A 27,829-nucleotide genomic window follows, 5' to 3' on the forward strand; every position below is an offset into this window, starting at 1 on the left:
CCACAACTATTGCCCAAGTAATTTTCATTAAGCATTCTGTACAGAACATGAGAGTACCAGTATAATAAAAACTCCCCAGGATATCTGCAATATACACGTGTACTGCAACACTCCAAGATACAAGACATGCCAAAAGTAGACTGCTACCTCTACTGTCATCCATCTCCCCATCTCTTGAGTGCTCTGACTGGGCATCTGGGGGTGTCTGAAGCACAGCCACACTGTTCTGATTTATAATCTTCAGTTTAAGCTTTGGTTTCGTCCGTTTTCTTCTCGGTACTGTAACAGTTAGGCTCTGTAACTGAGACATGCCGGATTCTGTCAAGCAGACTCCATCCTGGGTGTATGTCTTTGGTGGGTCTATAAAAGTTAAATGAATCATAACAGCAATATAAAACTCTTTAATTTACAAGTCTTAGATGCTTAGGAATAGCACTTTTAAGAGTTAATAATCCACATGTATGGAGCTGATTCATGAGTGAGGAACTCGGTATAAATAAAACAGAGATATCTGATACTGTCTAACATGTTACAGATACAGCTTTATAATTTAGAGTCTGATGTCAAATCCAGCAACAATCCATTCTACTGCTACAAAAACAACTTACATCAAGGACTCATTTGAAACAGTGATTTGATCACAGAAACTGGTACCATCCAGGGTATTTCTGTACCCCTGGCACTCACAGGAATCTGTGCAAGTCTTAGTTTGGGTCCTTGTTGCTTATCAGCCAAGGACCTCACACAGCCCTCAGTACTGTACCATCATCTTATTAATGACCTTAAGCCTCCCAGAACTTTTGGTAACTCAGGCAAGTTATCAACCTTATTTTGTAGGCAGACAAAAACCAAGTTACACCAAGTGAGCTGCTCAAGAGCAAACTGGAAATCATGGGGAGAACTCATCTCCCAAGATCTGCATGACTGCTTCCTCCTCAAGCTGCTACATATAAACCTCTTAATTCACCATGTAGAACGGTGCTGTCACCTGTGTTGGAAGTGGAAGTTTGGGATTTTTCAGGGAATTACCAAGTAATTAAGAGGCTAAAATGATGCTTCTGCTCTCATGAGCCAGTTAAATTATTTGATAACACAGTTTTGAAAACAAACATCAAAGCACTTGTTCCTTTCAGCCAAAAATACTTTATGCTACAGCTCACCCCTCAAAACACAGCTGGTTTTGAACACAATTCTTCCTAGATGACTATTTTCTTATGCAGAACTAAAAAAGAGAGCTTGCTTTAAAAAAATCACATATGCTTTTTCAGATTGAAGATTTGAGGGGAGAATCTTCTCTCAGAACTATAATTGTGTGGTACCAAATGGAAAAAAATTCTGACCTGATGGAAGATGTCCTAACATAATGGAAGCTGTTTGTATTATCATTATAATAAGTGGCTTGTGAGCAGGCTTGTCAAGAGTAGAAATTCCTAGCACACATCAAATACTAAAAACTTGTGTCTTCCTACAATTTGAGCCTGTTAAACATGCTTGACTCAGCCCCACTTGGTTAACACCAATAATATTAGGGTAAGCAACTAAGTCTGCAGGATCAAAGCATAATTTAAAGTAATTATCTTAGTGCAGGAATGGCAGGCAAAAGAAGAAGGAAGAGAGAATGAGAAAAAAAAAAAAAAGAAATGCATGCTGTGGTAACTGAGGGATAGTTAATGCTGTGTGTTATAAAATCATAGAAAAAGGAATTTTTGTCTCATGTAAAAATATACCCTTCAAATGTACTAAATGATCAAAGATTAAGCATTTACATTCTTTACCTAGTTCTTTTGATTTTGAAATAATCTGAGCTCCAACTGATGAATCACAACAGTCCAAAGAAGGCACTGAAAAATATAAGGAAAATAATTTCAACTTTTAAAAATGGTGACTTGATTTAAACTGAAACTAGCAATTAAGTTTCCTTCAAGCATCTCTGTTAAAATCCCTAATTTATGGTACTGGCAACATTCACTAGCACCTTTAAAATAAAGTGCTTTTCAGTGCCACAGAAGATGTGACTAGAAGATGGCCTGATACAAAGTTCTGAAGCTCTCCAACTTTCTAGAGCCAAGAAAGGCTTTGGAACAGCACTGAACTTGATGGTAAATGATCTCTTTCTACTAGACCAAGGGCAAATGAATACACTGCATCTACTGGAACGGAAAGTAACATCTACACTAGTCATGAAATCCTGGTTTTGCTGACCTAGGTGTGAAAAATGGGAGGGCTTTGTGAACTGGGTATCAACTGGCGTTGCGTTCCCCAAGGAGGGGCAGGCACACTGAGACAGCTTTCCATGCAAGACTCCAGCTGTGTCTGTGCTCCCAGTCCTCTTATACAACACGTATGAGAAACAAAATAAGGCTGATAGATCTCAGACCAGGTGATACGTGCCTTGTTCAAGTTAGATAGGGTAATTCTTCTTCAAGGTAAGAGTACTGATAAATGCAACAACAGAAACTCAAGAACTACAGCTTGTGCGCTTCAGGGAGGCACCGAACAGCTAATGACCAAAATGTCCTACGACAATAGGCTACTGTTCTTGTGGGTTGAAATGCTCTTCCTATCTGCCTTAATTACAATAACTGTAATCACACTTCCCTAACCTCTGACGTGCAGACTAGACTTTTAATATTAGTGGTGGCTTTACAGAGATTATGTAGACAGCATCGGTAAAGTGAAAATTAGAAGCTTCTATCTTGCAAACACTCAGAACTAGAATCAGAAAACCTGTTAGTTTGGCATGGTTAGCATTACCATCTTTTTCTCTTTTTTTTGCCTAGAAAGCTTATCTATGCTGAACCTAAGACTCAGACAAACATCTGGAGTGTTTACTTTGCACCTGCCACACAAGATGAGCCCACTGAGGCAAAGCACACGTGAGGGATTCAGTGTTTCTCAGACATGTCAGAGCACTGCACACGTGCTGCTGCTGCCCATCTCACACACAATATGGGAGTCAGGGGCAAAACTAAGAAAAGCACCAAAGCTTCCAAGTCACAATTAAATTATTTGCTAAATACAATAATGAATATGAAAACCTACAGGGTGCTTTCTAAGCATATAAAAAACCCTAAGGAAAGTGAAAGTCTGTCTTCAAAGACCATAGTGATTTAAAAATTTTATGTAAGGTGTAGCTAAAATATATGATATAACCTATAGAAACCAAATATTCCATGCAATTAGTAAATGAAAGCAGTAAATGAAAGTGAGAATTACTGAAAAACTCATACTGAGGTGTGGAAGGAAAAGTCAAGGAAGAAAATAAATTGAAAATGAGATTTTGAAAGAGACACTGAGCTGCAAGGAAACAAAAAAATATGGGACAAGCTGTAGGATTGAAGATATTCAAAAGCACAGAACTGAAACAATAAAAAAAGGCAGATTCTAAGAAATACTCAAAGTGAAATAAGATATCATCTGTTCATTTAATTGGTTATAATTTACAAGATGTTTTAAGACAGAGATGGCAATTATTGAATCAGAATCTAAGGTAAACAAAAAATTCAGAAAGACAGCTGCGAATGCGGATTTGAAACCCTTCTCTAAAACCCAAACAACAGAGAGTGTTCTTCTGGTCCCCGTCAGATTTGCCAACAATTTTAGCTTTGGAGACTGAACGGAGTTGAAACAGTCAAATAAACAAGCTGATACTGACAGAGGTGAGGCCTTCAGAGACCAACTCACAAAAGCTGCACAAACAAACAGTGTTTGAAGACAGTATCCAACAAACTTCCAGAAAATGAGCTAATTAGACTGCAGATTGAGGATTAAAATCAACAAAATGGGTAACAGAGAAACACAATACCATTAGAGAGACTGTTCAAGGAAAAAAAAAATAAAAATGAATGAAAAAGTGCTTTCTGAGGCACTTAGCTTAAGTTTAACCAAAAGTATTAGTTATTTGCAAGAGTTTAAACATGTTGAATATTGTACAGCATTTAGTAGCTTCAGATGAAAACAAATAATGGCACAGAACACAATACAATGAGAAGAATCACAGTTTGAAAATAAAGGGATCTGCCATTTGTAAGGCTGTAATAGAACAGAACAATTCTAGGACAAAATGAGACCAGTGTAAGGGACAGAGCAAAATGGTTGATGCAGAAACACAACCCTAACAGAGCACTGCAGGATGCCTGCAGAACAGTGCCTGGCATAGGGATTTCTCTGTAAATACAGTAAATTACAAGAACATTAGAGTTGACATCATAAATGTGCCAAAAAATATAAACATTCAAAAGATCAAAACCTAACTTGGATTGTATGTTGCTTTTGTATGCTGTACTTGTAAAGTACATAGAATTAAGTTTCAGAATGAAGAAAAATTTAATTCAGCTTCAGGAAAATGGTACAACAGAAGCTCCCAACCATATAACATGTGTATCATGGGCAGTATAGAGAACTTCTGAATTAACAAGTGATACAAACTCTTCACTGTGGGCATGCTTACTCAAGCTGCAGAAGGAATACATGCCCACAGACAGCTACCAGAAACTGTTACCAGATCAGCTGTAACTAGCTGAAGAAAAACCAGGCAGAGCTGGTCCCTTTGTGTTTTGCAAAGAAAGAACAACACCAACAAATGAGGAGGAAGCTGTTGTATGTGGATGGAGAGAGCAGGGGAGTACGTGAGGAAAGGATGAAATTTGCAAATGAGGTATATGACATACAAGGGCAAACTACAGAAAGGCAGAAGTGATGGGTTGATGGTCAAGAATTACTTGTTTAGGAGTGGATGTAGATGGGAGATGTACACATTTCTCCTGAATATCCAGGAATTAGAGCACAGAGGAAAAGCTGCTGCTACCTAGAGCAGCTGCTAGTACCCAGTCATGATAATATTCAAGCAATGTAAATTAGAAAAATATTCTACAAGGCACAGCAATATGCTGGAGGATGTATGTTATAACTTGAGACCATACTAAAAGGAACTCGATGAAATGCTTATCAGAGATGATTATTTCAAAAGAATCTAGTAATTAAGGTTTATGGTATACTACTTTGGAGCAAATCTTACCACAATCTGGCTTTTGATATTTATGTATGTTCAAGAAGAAGAAAAAAATTATCTTTAATTTAGGTTTCCTGAAGATGTCTTTGTAAGATTATCAGATTCTTAAGATGAGGTGGGAAAGAGATCTTACAAGTTTAAGTGTTTCTATTTTCTGAAGCGAGAAAAATGTAGGCTCCATCTCAATACCTACAGGCTACAAGTATTTACTCTTTATCAACAGTAAACGTGCAATGTACTGGTAATTTAATAGGTTAAGGGTCTCTTCCTTCTTCTACAAAATAGTTTAAAAACTTTTAATATCCTCTCTGATACATCAAATGGAAAGAGCAAGAACCATCCCAGTAAGAAACCCACAATATGATACATTTTAGAAGCCTTCTACCATTAACTAACATTTGTTCCTCTGAGTTTATCAAATGCTAATTGTTCTCACCTAGAAACAAAACAAAATTATAGAAAATTTTCAAAGGAGTTGTAAAAGAATTAATGAAAGACTGAAACATTTCAGTATACAAGTACATGCAAGTATTTCTGTGACCATGCATCAAACGACATATTCAGACATGCAACTGTGCAAATGTACACATGTTAAAGAGGTACCATATATACTGAGTCAATACATGGAAGAATAAGCAGAGAAACTTGTCTCAAAAAAAAAAGTGAAAAAAGCCTGCAAAGAAAGCTTGGAAGCTCCTTAACAGGTCTTGTGGGTCTGGTTCCTATTCCCCAGAAGACAAACCTAAGCAACACAACTTCATGAAGGAAGGACTAACTCAGGGGCAAGCTTATGCCTGGAAGTGAAACATCTCTGACACCATCCTGTGAAGTTGTTCTGTCTCACATATCATGGGCTTTAATCATCTCTAAGAGGTAGCTCTGACAGCCCAGAAGTGAAAGGAAGAGGCAGTATTTCTTAGTTGGACCTTTTTAAGTACTCAAACCTTAATATCAAAATAAACAAAAAACTGTGTTATATAAGCAAGGTTCTTGTTTTTCTCACTCACAAAACCTCCTTCTTTTTGGATTTATGAAAGCAGATCTCAAAAACAAAGTGACTTATGGAAATACGTAAGCATCAGTCATTTTACTTCTATTACTGATAAAACTGGAATACTTGGAAGAGTTCCACAACCGTGTGTAGTTGACAAGGTAGTATATAAATGTCCAAGGTCATGTCAATAAGTTACAATTACTGCCATACCACTATGAGGACATGCTAGTGTAAGGGGACATGAGATCCTCCATTGAACTTTTTTTGGCAGACCTCTTGGAACACGTCTCACGATACCTTCAATCTTGATCAGGAAAGCTGACATCTTGCTGACACCATCATGGTGGATACAAACATTTCTTGAAACATTTGCTTAGTTCTTTGCACTTTCCTCCTACCACACTCTCATGATACCCTCAATAAAGGGTTAATATGAACACTGTAATGTGGTATTAGGCTAAAAATGGGTATAGGTGTCAATGCTTTGTTAAAGTAGCAGCCTGAAGCAGAAACTCCCATGAGCTGACATGCAGAGAACACAGACCTGGGATGCCACCCTTGTAGTAAAGGCCATCAACCATGTAATAGGTCAAAATGCTGACAGGCCACTCACAGTAACAGCAACCAGTTCCATCCCACACAAAGAGATGCTGTAGCTGTGCTTCAAGAGAGAACTGTAGTAACCTCAGCTCCTGAAGTACCACTGCTACAGAACTGTGTCATCCAGGCTAATGAGGAAGCTGATGTTCATATTCACTGGAAACGTGTGGAGAAGAGCACAGTTCTTCAGAAAGAACTATACCTTTTTACAAAAAAGTGGCAACTCCCAAGCAGGAAAGTACGGTGAATTCTTTCAAAGACCACAGCTGGGAGGGAGAAGCACTGGTCTTAAACACTGGAAGAGCTGAGGGAGTGGCAAAAACATAAGAGAAAAGGGGAAAAATGCTTATATGGACTGTTCACAGCTACTGCTGCTTCAGATAGGCTCCAAGTATTGAAATATACAAAGTTGTTTGCTTGGAATTGATTTTCAGATTCTTCTGCAGAACTGGGCTTTCTTCCTTCCACTTGACAAAGTGAGAAGCCTTTTACCTTTTCAATGCCAAATGCTTTTAGTAATTTCTCCAAATTATCTTCAATACATCTATCCAGAATTCCCCCTGCCTTGCAACCAATCACTAGAAGGGTGTGAAAGAGCTGAGGACACTTCCAGAAGGCCCTTAAAATAAACACCAAAAAAATCTTGCTTCTGCCATGAGCCAAATCTCCACCTGAGAAAAGAACCATCACACATTCCCAAACCTATTTATTGCAGTGTGCAATCCTGCCATTGGTTTCAATCATCTTCTTACCGTTTGTTGGTGGTATGTATGGCCTACAAATGGTACAGTCAAAACCCATATCAGCTATGTTTTCCACTTCCTCCTCTGTGTTTAAGTTCTGACAGATTGCATGCATCCATCTAGAAATTAAGTGGGGGAAAAAATACAATTTAAAGGAAATATGTGGTGTTTTAGGAGACCCAAATATCAGTATATGGTCCAAGTTAACGTGAAATACTTGTTTAGTTTAAATTATTTTAGGGAGAAATGATGAATCAGGTTCTCTGCATATAGCATTCCCCTACAGTGGTGTGTGTTAACTACTGTATAACAGTATCATATCACCTATTTCCCTTCACAGGAAGGAAATCTCTACAAAACAATGTCCCGGAAGCAAATATGTCTTAATATTATAATTTTCTCCCTGTAATGAAATCATTTTAACTACTTACTTCAGACAATGTAATTTAGATACAGCTTCACAAAAACAGTCTTGCAAAGTAAATTAGTTTTATTTTTTTCAGGGGAGGAAAACGAGGCACAGAGTGATTGAATAATTTGCCCAGAGTTATATAGTTGAGTCTGTGGTACAACTAGGAATGAACTAGTAAGAGACTTCTGAGACTCAGTCCAGTGCTCTTTACCACAAGACCATTTCCTTCATCTTTATGCTTTTACATTTGGGGAGGGGGGTGAAATGAAAAGAAGCCTTAAACAGGAAAAGCCTGGAAAAGACCAGAAATCCTTACCGATCACACTGTCTGCACTGAATTATAAGCTCTTCATCCCTGTAGGTGCGATAGCAGATGGGGCAGGTGGACAAACTCGCGCAGGGAGCGCACTGCGTGTAATTATTTTGCCATTCACATCTTAGGCCTGGGGAAGTTGCTCCACAGTGTCTGCACCAAACACACCTGCAGAACAGACAGAACAACCTATTACTCTCAGCTCACAGGAAGATTGTTTTGTGGCTGTAAAACCCTTCTGCTTAGAACTGGGTGAGTTATTATGTTTTAGATCACTCGTGGCTGTGAAGGGGCACTCATTTCAGGTCAAGCAATATTTTAATGGAGTAAGAATGGTATTATTTAGATTTTTTAACATTACCAACATTTTAAATACTTTTTAAAGAAAGTTCCTAAGTAAGAATTGCCTTCTGTCTGCAAAACAAGCTCAACAGGTCAAAGGAGTTCCTGCTTCCAGCTGCCATTCACTTTGAGATAAGGAGATTTAACCATGTGAGAGGTCTATTCTGTTTGTTTCACGTAAATGGTTTTCAGAGGGTTTTATTTTTACAACAGTTTGGTGAAGCATTAATTCATTTTTCCAACTGAACATTGGAATGAACGTAAATTGGATTTTTTTGATTTGGCTAAGGGTTCCAAAAGAAAAATTCTGCCAATCTCTACTTACTTGGTTTTTGACAAGAAAAAAGAGTATTAAGAGGAGACAGTAGTTTCCCTACTAAATTGATAACCAAATGCAACAATTCAAAAGTGTTTTTTTGCCTTTGTATATTATGCCTGACAAATACAATTAAAACATGATTACAGTTCAATTGACATTGCAAATATGAAGGGACAAAAGATACAAAAGAGGTCAGCAGTCACTATTTTTGATCCCAGAACTAAACCCACCATTTGCACTTCCATCCTCCCTTTGGAACTGTCTGCAGGGGGGGATCTAAGCAGTAGGTGTGGTAGCTGATGTCGCAGTCATCGCAGAGGAGCAGCCTGCCTGGATCTGTCGCTTTCCCACAGGCTTCACACACTGTGCACTCCAGGCACCTCCAGCCTTTGCTAAGCACCACTTTAGTAATCTGCAAAACAGCAAGGTGAAAATTATTTGAAAACTGCTCTATGAAGTGACTTTGATAAGCTAGCGTAACAGAGATTTTATACTGCACTGGATCTACATGTAGGACAGTTCATTCCTCACAGAAGTAGCTGGTCCTGCAGGGATGAAGCAGAGCACACAGATGCTTTTTTTAAACTGTGTAGCAGAGCCAGGATCCAGGTCACTACAAATCCTGTATCTTTCCTAAATTATCTGTGATAACCAGTGCTGTGGTTTTAGTCATCTGAAGCAGAGAACTCATTTATTGTCATTAATATATAATGTAAGAATAGTATATAAACACAAGGCCAAATTATAGTTGCACAAAATACCCATATACCATTTTGTAAAGTACATTTAAAATAAAGTTTTGTGACATGTTTAAAAAAGAATAATCCTACTTTTACATAGATGTACTTCTGTCATAAACAATAAAGTGTGTATAGTGTATGTATTGCAGTAAATAGCTTATTATGTGCTTGCTAAGTCACCTCATACCATTCAAATTTAATTTTCACACATTCTCTCCTAGACTAATGAATGTAAAATGTATTAATTAACCACTCCAACTGCTGTCAATTCTGACAGCCAGCAGATAAATTGAATCAACAAAACCTTATGCCCCTAGTAAATGAAGACGCCGTATAATTTTTTGCTTTGTTTTTCATCCTGTCTGTATTTAGGTTTTAAGCTTGTATCTCAAATTGTTATTTTAACCAACTTCTGGATAATCAATGCCATTTATGGTTGCAAAATTACAAAAAGGTTAATTTCTCTCGAGGCAATGCATACTGCAGAATGACATTTAATTAAAATCTTTCACAAGTTGCATACAAATAATGGTCACATTAGCTGACGAGTATCTAACAAGTTAATGACTTCCCTAATTACCACAAAAGGCAGCATAGTGCTATTAAAGTACAATATTAAAATGGTGAAATCAAGTAATTTTTTTTTTACGTAAAAAAGCACTCACCTTAATACTGACACAGTATGGATGGTAACACTGACCACATTGAGAACAGGCAAGCAATCTGCCCTCAGCACCTTGGCCAAAACTCCCACAAACCACACACATGTCCTGAAATGATAGAGAAGCACAGATTTTAAACACATGCCAGACACTAAATTCTGAAAACACAGAACTTTAAAATGCAAGTAGCTTGCTGGGTAATTTAATCCCTAACAAGGACATTGATTTATTTTTTTCCTCATTAAAAGGAGAGAAGAAAATGAAAATACAATAGCTATTATCCTAACCTGATGGAGAGTGAACTTGTCACTGTTAGAGAAGAGGACAACTGTGTTATGCATTGAGTTTTCTTCCTCATCTTTGTTAGACGAAATATCCATAGTTGTGACCTATTAAAAAAAATACAAAACAGAAGTAGGAAGCACATCACATTTTCTAAGACATGAGTCAAGATGAAATTTACTCTCTAAATACATTAACTTTTTAACAGTACCAGAGAACACAAGCTTTGCAAATATTTATTCATACAGTATGAACTTGGATTAAAAGTTACCTTCATCAGAAATTACTACAGTAATTAGCATTTTCACATCAGTAAAAGCATCATCACCATTTCACTTTTACAGACACTCTCCTCCTCTCTTCTGATCACCTTTACACATTACCCCATTGCACTTTAAAATGGAATGGAAAGGAAGAGGTAGTCTAAGAAACAAATAAACAAACCACCACTACTGTGACCAGTCTGCTCTGTTCCCTACAAATAAACACTGAAATTCTTCTCATTGAAAGTTAATTGAAGCAACACACTTTTGAGTATTAATTCAAAGAGCAATTGCAGACATGTAATTTGTCCCATATTGCCTGAAATGTGGTTTAGCTCATGGTTCCACGTATGTTAAAGGAATGAACAAGATTTCTAAAATTACAAGAGTTAAGATATTCTCCACAAGCAGTTGCTTTATGAAGCTTATCTATCTTGGCCATAAAAACTTAAATAGCTATTTAAGTTATAACTTAAGTATAGAACTTAAAATAGCTATTTTGATCTCAATCCATAAGTTCTTACTGTTGACAGTTATTCTTGATCAACAGATTGACCTGTCCTTTATTAGTTCAATGTACACATGGACATACAACTTCTCAGGAAGGAAAACAAGAAAAGACAACTTCAGCTGTGTTCTGACTTTCAGGCAAATTTCACTATGCATAATTTGCTATCCATGAATCTAAATTAACAGGCCTAATTGTTTACTCTCTGAACCTGCAGCCATCATGGAAGTTTGGGAGATAAAATCACACAGGTCTATATAAAAGAACAACTGCATGACACAGAAACATAACTTTTAGCAGCTGTTCTAATTTTATCAATGTGGATTATTTTAAATACACTTTAAGTCTTACAGAGATAGTTTTGTTTCAATAATAATTAAAATATTTTACAAATCCAAACATCACTCTAGAGACATATGTAAGTATCATTACAACAGCTACAGGAATCTTGCTGATACACTGTTGCTGAAAATCAGCATTTACTGAAAAACAGCCAAAAAGGGGATATATTGTTAATGGGTTTTAATTACTGTATGGTTGAGAACACTGCAGCTGTAACTAACTAATTAATGAACAAACACCCAAAACGTCTCTTGATACATTCAAGGGGAGTTTTTCCCTTGCATATTTTTCCATGGTGTTCTTGGAATTGCTTGAACATACAAATGTGAAGGACTGAAGCACTGCAATTTTGATGTTTGCTTAATGCCAGCCATGACCCAGCTTGAGATAAATTGTAGCCACTTTCTCTCCCATTCCCAAGGTATATCCAAGGTATTTCCAGACTTTTGTAGTTGCTCACTGGTCATGATCCTGTGCTGAGTAAGAATCAGTTTGTATAAAGGGGCTGATATCAGAAAAAACTTCTTTACTGTGAGAGTGACAGAGCCCTGGAACAGGCTGCCCAGAGAGGTTGTGGAGTCTCCTTCACTGGAGACATTCAAAACCCACCTGGACACGTTCCCGTGTGATGTGCTTTGGGTGATCCTGCCTGGCAGGGGGGTGGGACTAGATGATCTTTCAAGGTCCTTTCCAACCCCTAAGATTCTGTGAAAAGGCTGGTATCTTGGTATTGCTGCTTTCATCTACTCTATCACACAACAGCCACACCTCTGCTCTAGAACTCTGAAGTTGCCATTTACTTCACCAGTCAAAGAATGATGTTTTTATAGAAAACTGTGGAGAGTAATGTCCATTTTTATTTATAGCAGTTTACCTAGCTCAGTACCCTGTGCTGAATTACAAAAATTTGTGAGAGTTTGTTATATAAAATGAAGCTTTCTCTGTGCTTTGCAACATCGAACACTTTGGGTTGGAGGGGATCTTTAAAGGCCACCAATCCAAGCCCCCTGCAGCAAGCAGGGACATCTTCAACCAGATCAGGTTGCTCAGAGACTCATCCCACCTGACCTGGAATGTTTCCAGGGATGGGGCTTCTACCATGTCTCTGGGCAACCTGTGCCACTGTTTCATCACCTTCATTGTAAAAAAATTCTTCTGTAGCTCTTGTCTCAATCTACCCTTTTTTAGTTTAAAATCATTACTCCTTGTCCTGTCACTACAAGTCCTAGTAAAAATTCTGTCTCCATCTTCCTTATAGGTCCCTTCTAAGAATTGAAAGGCTGCAAGAAGGTCTCCCCAGAGCCTTCTCTCCAGGCTGAACAACCCCAACTCTCTCAGCCTGTCCTCACAGGAGAGGTGCTCCAGCCCTCTGATCATTGTTGTGGCCCTCCTCTGGAACCACTTCAGCACGTCCCTATCTTCCCTGTGCTGAGGACTAAATTATGTGAATGCCTCCAATCCAATAAGGTAACTACAACTAGTTTGAGGGGAAATAATCCTACATTTATAATTATGTATTCGCTTATGAATCTTGAATATCCAAAGCTTTAAAAGAGAACAATGACAGAGACACTTGTTCCTCTCCCAGATCACAAATATCAGAGTATTCCAAGAAATTATTACTATGTAGGCAGCAAAAAGTGACACAATGCTATATAAACTCAAATAGATGGTATGTAAGAATGCAAAAAAGCAGCTTTAAAGAGAGTGTGAGCAATTACTTCAAAAGACATTAACATTAATAAGTCATTGTCTGAACTTGAGGAACAAGATGCCTCTCAAAATCTGCAGGGCTGATTGATAATCAAACTTTAAAAGAAATGTTCAAAGAAGCCAAGTTCATAGCAGGAAAAAAATTATGGATTTTCTGCAGTCCAGATTTCCAACAGTTTTTCAGACCAAAATGCTTAATTTTATGAGGAGCAGATCTGGACTGTGTAAGATTTAAGAGCTTTAAAAGGACTTCAAGCATAAAATAGCTTAACTATTAACTGCAGTGAGCACCAAGTTGCTTAGAATCACTTCAGTGCTGTACGAATGGGAGATAACAAACGTCACTACTGTTTCCTTCAAGGGTTTCTGGGGGAAAGCCATGTACTGTCCTACAGAGTATCTGACATTTGATCACAACAGAGAACTTGCAGCCACATTGATATATATTATATGATGTTAAAGAATCAAGGAAACTTATTATGGGAAATTAGGATCTGTCAGAGCTCTCTGAAGGAGCCAGCAAGCCTGTGGACAGGGAAATCTGACTGACATAACTTACTTTGTTACCAAATTCTTTTGGCAAAGTCCTTCACCAGTGCTCCTTAAAACAAGGTAAACTGACATACAACTAGAGGAATGGCCAATGGAATTGACACGAAACACAAAATGAAGAGCAGGGGAAAATTATCGATTCTCTATGTGGAAGAACAGCACTAGTGGAAACCTGATAGGAGATGTCTGCTAATAGGCCATGGTGTTCAACACATTTGTGTGCAATCTGAAGAATCAAGCAAGGAGCAAGGTGACAAAGGTTGCCAACAGTATTAAGATACTCACAGTAAAAAAAAACAAAACAAAAGACCACTGGGAAGAACAGCACAAAAACTTCATAAAGCTGAGTGCTGGGCTATAAAAAGGCAATTGTGAGACCACAAAGTAAAAAAATGAACATGACAAAAACAACTGACAAGGATGATAAGAAATATGGAAGAGCTTCCACTCAAGGAACTACCCAAAACACTGGGATTTTCCAAGAAAAGAGTGGAAGGAAAAAGAGTAGAAATGATGGAGATCTAGAGAAAATGAGTGGCATGGATGGAGGTGGTGAACAGAAAACATCTCTCCATTGCCTCTTCTGTAATAGCACTAAGAAGCAAGCAATGAAACCAGCAGGCAGCAATTTAAAACAACAGGCTGATGAGTTGGTAGAGCTTAAAAAAAGATTAACATGGTTTCCAGAAGTTTTTAAAAGTGAATAGACAAAACCATGAAAGAAAGCTCCAACACAGGCTGCCCAAGACAAAGATACCACCTCCTGTTCAGCAAGTCCCCAAGCCACAAACTGTTTAAGCATCTCCTTTTCTGGGCCTCTTCTGTTTCTGCACTCTTCCCTCAGCATTCAGTCTTCTTTCCTGAGTAGAACCAGGTTTGGTCTGATCTGCTACGGCTGCTGTTACATTTGTATTGCTTTCCCCTTTGTGCTGTTCCAGTGAGTCCTGCCTTTACCCAGCGTGTTTTCCACCACAGGAAATGGAAGGAGTACCCTGCGGCTCCCAACAGTTGTCCCTTTAAAGTGGCTAGAGCAGCATAAAATTGCTGCAGGTCCATTAAGCTACAGTGCTCTAGTTCTTCATCACAAACACTTAATAATAACCAGGCTTTATCAAATATCTCTGCTTTTTTTGTTGTTCTTTGATTTTATACAGCATATTAATACAAAAATTACAGCTGAATAAAATTATGTTACATTATCAGATTACGACATAGCTTAAAAATAAATGTTCTTACCCCTGGAATGACTACAGTCCCAACTCCATTTTTCAGTTTTGATCTACCTCTGCCACCTCTTCCTGAAAGACCTGCACCACGTGGCCTCCGCTTCCCTGGGAATCCTGATCCACGACCCTATTCAATACAAGATAACAATTTAAGTGCAACCTGAAGTTCTTTTGTTATATGGGATTGAAATTCGTTCAATGCATCTAAGGAAAAACGTAAGTAAAAAAACATCCTATGATTTCAAGTGAATACCAGGTCATACTCACTAAGTCACTGCATAAATCGCTGCAAAATACCTTTAATTACTTACATGACATAACAGCATCACCGTTATCACCAGTAAGAAAGCAGCCAAACCCAGAAACTTTCATTTTCTGCTCAGAAATAACTGGAAATATGGAGATGTTTGGTTTGGGTTGTTGGTTTTTTTCCACAATAGCAAATTATCCAAAATTAATATCCTCTATTCTTTGAGTAATTTATCTTGTCTTTAAACAGTCAGCACAGACAGTCAGGGGACTTATGAACAGGGTCTGGACACTTGATTACCTGCACTCATACATGCTTTTCTTATGCTACAAATAATCAAGCAAACACTGGAATTTATTAGGACTCAGTCCTGCTCCCAAAGTTAAGCATGAGCTGGCTCCACTAAACTCTCTTAATTCAGGAGATACGGAGAGAGCTTTTTGTATTAATTATATCAGTTACACTCAGGTCAACACTTCCTTTATCATCATGTTTTTCCTACAAAATGTCCACTTAATTTTGGACGGCTTCTTTTTCACCTTTTCTTTTTTTAGATGCAGACATACAGTTGCAGTGCTGTGTGCTCTGGAGCATTAGAAGTACACTAAACTATAATTAACTGTGGAAAAGCAAGTATGTTTTTACTAGTAATTACTTGATATTAATACTGTTATTTAGTTTTAATTTATTTTTTTTTAAATTTCAAAATTAACCAAGCACACAGAGGATACTTAATCCTCTTTAATAATTTTCCAGAGAGAAAAAGAACATATTGACAATGTCAATATGGCTGGTAGGTCAGACACCTTTGCAACATGGTTCAGAGTTTCTGGTCTCTATAAATGACAATAATTATGGCATGTTCTCAGATAAGTACCTTTCCTACTACAAATTAAACAATGAGATTCTTTATTGCATTTCAAATTTATGAATAATCCCATCTCCTAATACAGCCCAATTTCATCCACACAGTATCTAGATACAATGTATCCAAATGTTTGCTGGAAACTACTTTTAATACTAAGACAAAATATTTACTCAATAAAACAACGTTGATGGAACCACAAAGCTCCTTGGGGACAGTGTCACCAGTGGCAGAGACAGGAGCTCCCTGGATGGAAAGCTGCCCTATGGACTCAATATTACCAACAGTATTTTCTAAATATACCAACTCCTGTTTCAAAGAAGATACAGAAGTGAATGGACATAATTAAAGGGAGAATCAACGCATCCCTATGTTAAAATGTTATTAACAACCTTATATTTTAATGGAAAGAGAAATTAAACTGACTTGGTTTTACACAACAAGGTAATGCAATACTATTTTAGGAAGTGAAAGGAAGGATGCTACTGATGGCTGAAGTATTTATATGTACAAAGGTGAAACAAAAAATATTGCCCTTACATTTATCTGGGGTTAATACATTTGCACACACAGGACATAGAAGCATAATTATTTTTTTATTTTTTAAAACATATAAACTCTTCTGGCATCTTCCTTGTTTTCTCTATTTCAGACCAGGTATCAGTACTGTTATTTTCACACAACTAGTAACAGGAGTAAGCACATACTTTTACCAATGTTAATGCTGAATATTAAGCTGAAAATTAATGCTTGAAGCAGCAAAAGCTAATGTCAAATTAAAATAAAATCAGCATGACAGTTAAAGTGAGATGAAAACTAACCATTGGGAAGCTACAGCTATTTGTCAGAGTTTTGTCACATAGCTTTTTTGTCTTTTTTTAAAAAGTAATAATTCTACTTAGTATCTTCAGTTATTTTGAATGGTAATTGTCACTGTGGATACAAGCTTTGGTCAGTCCAATTAGGTAGGAAAGTTGTTATTTATTCCCCCATAAGCTAAAAACAATGTCACTTTGAATCCACTCTGCAAGATTTCTCCACAGCAACAAACTCAAGCCACCCTTCAGGTCTCTGCTCCTCCGCATGCCTGGCTTACCTCACTGCCAGTCTTAAGGACATTTTACTTCTCAGGTAATTTATTTTGACAGCTATATAAAGCCAACCACAAAAAGCAAAGGTCTCAACATTAAAAAAAAAAATAATTAGGTAATACAAGCTATTCTTTCCCACTGAAAATCAGGGCAATGCCACCCTACTCTGGTAAGCATCTGGTTTTTTATGTGAAAGCTCCAGAGTGAAAGTAATTTTTAAAGGCCTTAAACAGTAATAGAATGTAAAACTAATTCAGTCATGAGATGCAGAATTTCATCACTAGTCTATACAGCAGAAAGATAGCAATGGATACATGAAAATAAATTCAAATTATTTACCACTTTGATGCTCCAAATGGCACTGCCAGGAAGCTGTCTGGATTTAAAAATGTCCCGACCTTCTGAAATGTCTGGGGACCAGGAAGGTGGGCTGACTGTATTATTGGTACTCCAAGCCCCCTAGGATACGGTAGGTGAGAAAATAGATGTATAAAACTTTGCAACATAAAAAAAGAAGGAAAAATAAAAGAAAAGAAGCAAGCAACAACAAAACAAAATAAAAGCAAATCTGAAGAGCAAAAAGCACATGCAGGCATAGGCAGTTCTATGTTAACTTAAGTAGTCCATTAGTTCACTGAGTGAAAGGAAGCTAGGAATCTTTAGGTTCTCATTGAAACATACACTAAAACAAACAGTAACCTCCAACTGATGGTTAAGTACAACAAAATTAATTTTATAAACAAAGCACAATACAAAGCAAAAGCAAGCAATCATAACAACAATTACATCCCTAGATGTTATTGCATCAAATGAAGACAGCAGTTTGAGATTATAACATCCCCTTTTACACTCCAAATCACATTTTGAAAGAACAGATGGCCTCAGTTGACTTTTGAGTCGAAACTACTGACAACCACGGCAACAACTAGTTTGATAATCATGTGAAACAAAAGGAATAGAAATAAACCACGGGGAAAAAAAAAAAAAAAAAGAAAAAATAGCCATGGTAATTAAACAAGTATCACTTTCCTGCATGGTTGCCACAAACAAACCATTATAAAACCCCATTACTAAGATTTTTTTTCACCCCAGTGTTTTCATGTTAGGCTGTGGTATCAAATTTTATGATGTTATTATATATATGTAATAATATACATCCATATGGTATACGTACAAACTCTTTTTAACTAATTAATTATTATCCCTATTTCTATAATTCCCTTCATGGTGAGATCCTGTATAACTGTCCCAAGAAATACGGCAAAACAGAAGGGAAGTGCTAAGATGGACAAGAAAAAAACCCACTGAAGTTCCTCACATGCATTAAAAACTGTGGAAGTCTTCCTCAAGACTGCAGGAGATAGCCATCAATGACTTATTAAGTAACTTCATTCTAAATTTACAAACTAGAGTAGTTAAAGGATAATATTCTTTCCTAATTCTAAGTTTGTGATACTAAGAAATAACGAACCCCAAGATGAGAAGTCTTGGGAACAACATTCAGCAGTAGAATCACATGGATGATATGGAACACCCTCATGCATAATAGTAGTCCCAACTATTCACACGTGCATTAACTGCTCACATGGGCAAGCCCCAGCACATTTACACCTTTGAATACTGGTCTATAAGCATTAAGGAGCTTTGCAAAATGTGTTTGTTTTTTCTGCAATGAAATACTCTCCATCAAGAATGTGGGGGAAACAGTTTCTTTGGAATCAACAGCTCAACAAAAGAGATACTGATCTCAGATTGTAAGGGGGTATTTTCCTAACAGCTGGGCTGACTGAAAATAGGGCTACCCTTCAAATGGTTTCAGGCCAGAAGGATCATGGGGCAAAACCTCCCTAACCCATGCAAGGCACCGTCGGGTTAGCTCAATCTACTGATGAAGGTGAGTATGGGCAAACATTTTGCTTACCCCCAAACAGATGAGCAAGTGCTCCTGTGATACCATCTGCCTTGCAGAGCTGGGTCGGCACTAACCTACAGCTGCTCAGATAGCTCAGTATTCAAACTGGCACAATAGATTCAAAAGAAAAAGTTTGTCAGTGACCTAAAAGCCTAATTATGCAGAAAAGATGCATTTAAAAAATGCAACCCAAAGAATGGATGTGGTGCTGTTCAGTATAAATCTGCTTCCTAGGAGTCTAGCTATGCTTGGATGGGAAAGGGGATATGCACAATGTAGCACTTTAAAAACAAACAAAAAACGCCCACCTCTTTAAAATTTTGTCCACACAAGGGAGTATGTAGACATACAACCTATAAACTGCTTAGTGGCCAGAGATCACCTCTGCATGTTCAACTTCTTATCATTGTTCTCCCTCTGCCAAGGAGCTTCCAAAAAATACTCCAGCTGAACTAGTGCCAGCAACTGCTCACCTGCACTTGGGGTAAAGTGAGTATTCTTGATTCAACAGTTTACACTGTAAGATTCTGCTATGCCAGTTTTTTGCTTGACTTCAGTTAGATGGTCATCACACAGACAACCTGCCACCTCAGAAGGATCAACAGCCTCTAACAGGTGAATAGTGTTGAGCAGAAACCTTCTGTCCCTGCAAACCTAGAGATGGGCAGGAGTCCTTGTTCACATCTAGGATGTGAGGGAATAACATTAATGATGCAACAAGCACAACTGCACTAAGTCAGAAACGGGGAAAGCAAGCAAGCAAACTTCCACAGAAATGGAGGTTTGATCCACCTGCCTGATACACAGTCCTGTGGGGTGACTCCTCGGAAACACAAGTCATGCTCTACCTGTGCTCAACCATCCTGGGGCTCCCTGCATGCTCAGCAGAAGGAAACAGGTACTTGCACAGGGCAACTCAGTGCATGGGATGAAGGAGATCAGTCTTACCCTCCCTACATGCCTGTACTGCTCTCCCGTGACCCTACCAGGAACCTTGAGGTGACTCCAGGAGGTCTGTAACACTGCAGATATCTGTGGTTGAGTGAATCCCATTCCTTGAGACCACAACAACTTCTACCACGCAGAAATGGCAGGACTGAAGTCTGATTTTGTTATATCAAGAGCTCTGTACTTCATTAATCAGTTCTCCATTGAAATCTCATGGTTTTACTAAGCACTGCCACACTAGTTAGCAGCCACATCAGCAGGTCTGTGGCAATATTTACCCTTACAAGGCTAGCCATATTTTTAGTTTCAAAGAACATTCCATTTTAGCAAGACAAAGTTAAAACTTCCACAGAATTTTAGTTACAGCTTCCCTACATTTCTAAGATTCATAATACATAGCAAGTAACTGTTCTTATAATATGGCAACTCGAAAAAAATGTGTAGAGCAACACAAGGAAAACCTGTGTACCACAGAAACAAACTTTACATCAAATTATAATGGAGGCAGTGTGCTGGCTAAGGGTCAAAAATTCAGGATCTCAATCATGCTGAAAATACTTAATCAACAACTAAAAATACCTACTTATTTGGGACACACAAAATTATTTTCCTTCCAAGAAGATACACTTCTTCAGTGATTGAGTATTTTCAAAAGAATATAAAGCTAATAGAATATTAAATCTGAATATGAAATATTTGGTCTTGCGAAACAAAATTAATTGTATATGATTTGTGAACCATATTGTTAAGAATTAAATTGGAAATTTAATCCAGGTTTTATTGTAGATCAAAAACATTTGAATTCTCAGTCAGATAAACTTAATTAAAAACACACAGTTCCACAATACTACGAGCAAATGAATTACATCAAAGAGATGCATTAATTATACTTTGGCTTTTAATTAATGCCTATTACTACACAACACTGAAGAGAAAGTTCTATTCAGTTCATTTATATCAGAACCATGGCAATAATTATGTATTGTGACAGAAACAGGAAGTTCTAATTCTCCATCATATTCTTGAGTCCTTGAAATTGAACAACGCAGCTGCAAGTAAATTGTAACAAAAGGAAACCCAGTGTCAGAAGGGTCAGTCAATCTCACTAAATTACCACCAACTGTGTTTAGCTGCTTAATGCTTTATGAAATCCACTGCAACTGCAGATGTGCAAACCTGGATTTGCATTTTTATGTTTCATGTAATTTTAGCATCATGAACAAAATTTAACCTCTGCAAAATATAACTCCCCTCAGAAAAAAACAAAACAACACTACATACACACAAAAAACCACCAAAAAAACCCAACCCCCACACACAAAAATTAACCCTTGAGAAAGACCCTTTTAAAATCTTATTCAATGTCCAACCACTATGACATACTTCGTGGTACCCTTGTAACTGAAGACATAAAAACCCCCTGTAATACCCAATACAGAACACATCCGAACCCATCATGGTGCTTTGCATTTTTCAGTATCATTTTAAAAATTCTCTTAAAACACCTAGAAATATGCAGTGAGCTGTATAACAGTGATCATCAATATCTTCATGGTGAAAATGAAGTACCCCCAATGACAGCATTTTCCATAAAATGCATCTGAATATAATACTTAGGGTAAAACAAAAACAGTAGAAGGTTATTATTTTCTAGTCAATATTCTACAGACCATTTTCAACTCTTTAAACTACAGTCTTACAGTGCCACCTATCCTGTAACACCCTCAATTTGTTTACTTCAATTATGCTTTTCAGTACACAGTGCTGTAGTAAAAATAACTGTTTCAAATATATTCAGTTTGGATAGATAGAATAAACCCAAAACCATTTAAAGTAAACCTCCAGAGGGAAAAAAAAAATACCCATTTTCCTTGTGAAGATTTGTTTAAAACTAGATATACACCAGTCTACTGCTTCAGAAAATAGAACTATGAAAAAGACTGGAGAGGCCCTGCCAATGGCATAAATCAGCAGTTTATAGGCATGGGTAGAAAACCTGCATATTCCATATGTACTGACACAACTCTGAGGACAGCAGTGTTAAAAATTTTATCACACTTCTTGTATCTCTGATCTATGAACAACTAAATATTGGATATATGTAGAAACCAATTTGGGTCCACTATGGAGTAGGATAACAGAAACAGAAGAGACAGCCCACGGACCAAAATCCATGGAAAGTCAGTGAAATCTTAAGCCTGGCAGGTGGAGGATCCTCTCACAGGACTGGACGCAGATTTAAAGCTTATCTGTAGCTGAAGGTATGGATAATATGCTATCCTAACTAACACTTAGAGAAGTGCACCTTAGTGACAGGAGTTCTTATGCTGACACAGAAAAAACACACTCTCTGGAGTGGAATAAGCTTGTACCAGCCAAAGTAATTCTTATCAGTATAATTGTACCTACATATTGATTTCTACGTAGCTCCCCTTCTGTTTCAAAGATGGATTTTTCTCCTGTTGCTTCTAACAAAACAGTGATGCCTGCAAAATTGCTAGAGGGTGGTGATGACAGCAACACTGGTAGTACAGCCCTGCAATGGACTTTTTAAGCAGAATATTGTCCTCACAGATTGAGGTGGGTTTTAGTCCTTTCAAAATAGTAGTGCATAACTTTATCTTCAATAGTGAAACTGACTAATTGTTCAAATATATTTTATTAGCAATTGTATTAACAGATTTTGAACAAAGAGATAATCATCCTACTGCTCAGCACAATACTTTAAATTTAATGAAAACAAATAAAAATCAGAAACTGCTCCTTTACATGCAGTCCCCTGACTCCAGTGAAGCATGTCTCTTAAAAAATTGAGTAATATATTCAGGATATTTTATTTTATATTTTTATTTTTAAAAATCAAAGAATGACAGAATGGTTTGGGTTGGAAGGGACCTTTTAAGGCCATATAGTCTAAGCCCCCTACAGCGAGCAGGGACATCTTCAACTACATCAGGTTGCTCAGAGCCCCATCCAGCCTGACCTTGAATGTTTACAGGCATGGGGCATCTACCACCTCTCTGGGCAGCTTGTTTCAGTGTTTCACCACCCTCATTGTAAAAAATGTCTTTTAAACAGGAACCGGACATTCCAGCATGTAAACTACATATTAAAAGATTAAAATTTTCTAGGAGAAAGTGGATAATACTGCTACCTGTGGAAACTGGCTAATGTTGGCTCGTCTTGGGGGTCCACAGAGTAATCAGACTCTTAAAGAAGTATTTTAAACCTGTGCAGTCCTGGACAAGCAATGAGTTCAGCAACAAGAGTTCCTCGGTGCAACAAAATATAGCAGCTGTGGAGCCAACATTAGTTTCACCAAGTAGGGGACACACAACCTGTTTAATTTACAGAACCCACCCAGTTGTATTTTGTGTAACTTCTCTGTAATTCACTGTCCTTTACCACATGTTGCTAAGAGCTCATCCAGCTACAAAATAACATTTGTAACACATAATCTAGCTCCTGACACAAAGCAATTCAGCAGCATTATGTGTTATTTTGCAAATGTAAAGAAAAACCCCTAAAATTAACATGCTAATGAGTTTCTTATAAAGGAAGTCATACATAGGGCTGCTGGCACAAATATCAGAAAAAATTTAGACTTTTTTTCTCCTGAAAACTAGAACAAATATTAACAACAACAACAAAAAATCACTATATGTAAAGTGTACTTTTTTAGATTACATAAATTGAGCAGAAGTAGATGAAAACACAAGATGTTCTTTGATAATCCAGTACATTTAAGAAGCTTCTTTTCATACCCACAACTCTTGATTTGGAAAAGTACACGATTCTTAAAAAAATAATAAATGAACATTTATAGAAAAAAAAACCCCAACAAACAAAACCAAACCTAAACCAATTTCTTTGTGCAATTCCATGTATACACATGCCTTGACTATCGTGGAATTGTCCAATTACATCTTGCTCAAAGGAAAGCACTTACCTGTAACTTGACATTACTAAATCTCTTATTCATAACCTACAGACTATCACTTGACAGTCTCTCAGCAAAGGCCCAAAGCAGGAGGTTTACACAGCAAACTCCCAGCACAGGAGATACTTTTTTCACTGTTTAAACATTTCTGCAAATATGATATATACCTTACTGCACAGTGATCTAGAAAAACCTAACTGCAGCAAAATTAACACAGAATTCCTAAACTCAGTGGAAGCAGAAGGTTCTAATAATAAAGCTGGTTTTAGAAAACATAAATTATATACGGGCTTTTTATCTTTTTTCAAGACACATTATCTCCAAGTAAGAGACTTTCATCTTCATGCCCAACATGGAAAATGAGATCAACAAAACTAAAAACTAACCAATGAAGAATCTGAAAACAATTCTAAAGGCAAACCCTTAGAATCATAGAATCATTAAGGTTGGAAGGGACCTTAAAGATCATCAAGTTCCAACCCTCCTGTCATGAGCAGGGAACCCCACCACTAGACCAGGTTGCACAAAACCTCATCCAACCTGGCCTTAAAAATCTCCAGGGATGGGGCATCAACAACCTCCCTGGGCAAGCCATTCCAGTTCCTCACCACCCGTATAGTGAAGAATTTCTTCCTAATATCTGACCTAATTCTCCCCTCTCTCAGTTTAAAACCATCACCCCTTGTCCTATCACTACCTTCTCTGATGAAAAGCCCCTACCCAGCTTTCCTGGAGCCCCTTCAGGCACTGGAAGGTGCTATAAGGTGTCCCTGGAGCATTCTCTTCTCCAGGCTGAACAGTGCCAACTCTCCCAGCCAACTTGTTAAGTTGAACTTCAATTACTGGTAAGAAAAAGTGTGGTTTTTTTCACTAATCAAGTATCTGCAGGTTCTTATTTTTCTTTCAGTCCTTACTGAAGACAATTTTTCACTGATTTCCATGAGGCGCTGATCTGTGCTACAACTGGACTAATCAATGGAAAGTAAGAAAGCATATAGGACTGACAACAAAGTACATGTGTGCTTTTCTTACCAGAAAATTGCTATTCAGTTCACCAAAGTTCCAGCTTAATAGGTGTTTTTAATGCAAGACAAAGATGACTGAAAAGAAACCTTCACAGACTTTCCAATATACTTTTACAACACAGGTCACGAATTCTGCCAGTAACTTGTCCAATTCTACAACTGGTAGTGCTAAGCTGCTACAGTACCTTTTTATTTTAAAATATAATTTTCAAACTGTTGGACAGTTTATATTGATTCAGCATCACAGCTAGGATTTTGTGTTAGTCCTGACTTATAAACTGTAGTTCAGCTCAGTTCTATTTGCATTACTCACACCACATATTAAGGGGTTAATGTCTATATTCTGTTGTACATAAATAGACAAATTGATACTTTTATAGCTGGTTTGTTTGTTTGTTTTAAGATGCATATCTATTCTGCTACAGGCATTTACAGTTGGGTTCAGCCTTCATGTTTTCCTCAGTGAGTTCTTTGCTGTTTAACTAATTTTATTACCAGTACCATGATGCTGGTTCCCCTGCAGATCAGGGCCAGATTGCACAGAAAAATAAATACAACTCTAAGAGGAAAATGACAGAAGACAAACTTCCCCAACAGAAAACCTGAATTCATTTTAGACTGCCTAAGGACCCTACCCTTCCTCAATTTGCAGGATAAACTGAGAAAATAAATTTAATTTTAAGACAGTACAGAGAAAAATAATTTGAGGGTAAAAAAAACCCAGAGATACTCTAAAATCTTCCAAATTTAATTTTTATGTTTGTTGCCTTTATGACAAACCTTTAACACTTTCAGAACTCTATCTCATACCTTTTCTTAAGAAACAAGAATGTTGAACCCTCAGGTAACAAAAAAATGGAAAGAATTGTGTGATACATACAAAGTTTTTTAACATTAAGTTCAGAAAAGCCTGAAATCATCAACCTAGAAGTCCCAAAGACTAAAAATAAATTGTGATGAGAACAGAAGTGAAGCACTAATTTGTCACACTGACATACTTTTTTGTGTAGAATTTCACAAACATAAAATAAATCCTATAGATTGATGAACTATTATCCCCACAACTACATGACCAGAATAGAGAGCAAGATGTTGCAGAAGGTGACAGGCTCAAGGAATCTTTTCACTTATCAAAGTTAATCCTAGTCAAACCACAACCATTGGTACCAGACAGCCCTTATGTGGTATTTGTAAGGGCAGTGTAACAAAACCATCAAATTATCTGCAATACAATTAAAAATATTCATCAATATCTGGCAGCACAACGGAAATGGGAGTTTTTGCAGGTTTTTCTATAAAGCCAGTTTCAGAAATATTAACACATGTTGAGAGTACTAGCCAAAATAAATGCATACAGGAAAAAGATCAAGAAAGAAGTTAAAAGGCACAGCAGTACACATATCTTCATTTGTAGCACATGTATTAAAAATAAGATATTTTCTTGTATTTTGCTCTAAGCATGAGCTCAAAGAAACTTTAATTCTCACTAGAGAACTTTCGTGATATCTGATCTCTCAATTATTTAAAGTGAAATTACCTCCTCAAACAAGTAAACTACACATTCACTTAGAATAAACCCATACTACGTCCTAAAAAAAAAAAAAAGTGAATTTATTGCATTACACTGAAATTTGAACTATATACTTCAGAGAAGGACAGTGGATAAATAGATAATTCTACATGCTTACCTGTCTTGATCTGGGTCTTCCAGGAGAAAACTTGCGTTTGGTGATGGCTGGCTTTCCCATGCCAATTTTTGGAGTGACTGATATGTAGGTTGTTGGGAGGGCACTTCCAGCAGTGGAAGGCAATGCTGGAGGCTGACTGTGCTGTACATCTCGTGCAGAATGCAAGTCTAATGAAACATCTGGCGAGGAAGACACGTTTGTCTTGCTTATATTAACTGGCGGGGGAAGTGAGGGATAAGTCTCAGCTGGTGATTTTATGGGTTTGTCTCCAACTGGTGAACTATTTGCAACACCTCCATTTGCAGAAGTAGTTTCTGCTTCTAGAAGAGCTGTTGTTTCTGACTTTTCATGGGTCTCTCCTTTTTCTACATCTTTTTGCACATTTATTTTTTCCAGTTGTTCTTCTACAGGGACACAAATATCTCCTTTACTTTCAGTCTCCTGTACTTGTGGTGTCACAGTTATGGCCTCAGGTACTGAAGACAGAGACCGAGAGTCTACTGTGGATACTTGTGATACCTCCACACTACCTTGTGGCAGCTGTATCTCTTCCACTTGTTTTTCTAGCTCCTGCTGTGTTACAGCTGGAACACTTTCCATCACTTCCATCATTTTCTCAGTCTGACTGTCACCAGATGCTGGTGTCTTTTTAGGAGACATTTCCATTTCAGCTGAATTAATTTCAACAGAGATTTCTGCTTCCAGTTCTGTGGTCTTTTCTTCTGGTGATATGCCTGTAACTAAGTACAACCACATTAAAGGCTCAGTGTGAAAAAGTAAAATTTACACAGGTGTACTGGTCAACAAGTATACTTGGTACACATCAAGTAAGCAACTATGTATCACCTTACTCATGTGAATTGACTCTGTAGATTAAAATATACTTCATAAATATTTTCTTTTTACCCATGTTTATATTAGTCTATGCATTTATTTAATTGTTTTTCTTCCCTGGAAACACAGCAGAGTAAATCACAAGAGAGTAAACACAAGATTAATTTTTGAGGAATCTGAACACACATTTCCAGGTAGGCAGCTAAAAGTAGCTTCTCCTTTTTCCTTTCTGTGTATTGAAGAAGTATGCTAGC

At 37.4% G+C, this 27,829-nt stretch overlaps 1 protein-coding gene across 11 annotated transcripts in view; it reads right to left on the reverse strand.

Annotated features, from left to right (window-relative positions):
• KMT2C (lysine methyltransferase 2C) overlaps window positions 1-27,829 on the reverse strand; it is a 195,650-nt gene that overhangs the window by 57,337 nt on the left and 110,484 nt on the right. For 8 of the 11 annotated variants that reach the window (XM_051611813.1, XM_051611818.1, XM_051611820.1 and 5 more), the window contains 10 exons: window positions 26,742-27,481; window positions 17,568-17,687; window positions 15,033-15,149; window positions 10,424-10,525; window positions 10,140-10,244; window positions 8,965-9,146; window positions 8,077-8,241; window positions 7,358-7,467; window positions 1,776-1,841; window positions 148-360 (listed from right to left, as the gene is read on the reverse strand). In XM_051611813.1, coding sequence (XP_051467773.1) covers window positions 148-360; window positions 1,776-1,841; window positions 7,358-7,467; window positions 8,077-8,241; window positions 8,965-9,146; window positions 10,140-10,244; window positions 10,424-10,525; window positions 15,033-15,149; window positions 17,568-17,687; window positions 26,742-27,481 — 1,920 coding nt within the window. The remainder of the gene's footprint in view (window positions 1-147; window positions 361-1,775; window positions 1,842-7,357; window positions 7,468-8,076; window positions 8,242-8,964; window positions 9,147-10,139; window positions 10,245-10,423; window positions 10,526-15,032; window positions 15,150-17,567; window positions 17,688-26,741; window positions 27,482-27,829) is intronic. The other 3 variants (XM_051611821.1, XM_051611819.1, XM_051611823.1) reach the window with 3 other exon arrangements.

Source organism: Apus apus, chromosome 2 (assembly GCF_020740795.1).
Source record: "Apus apus isolate bApuApu2 chromosome 2, bApuApu2.pri.cur, whole genome shotgun sequence".
NCBI classification, from domain to species: Eukaryota; Metazoa; Chordata; class Aves; order Apodiformes; family Apodidae; genus Apus; species Apus apus.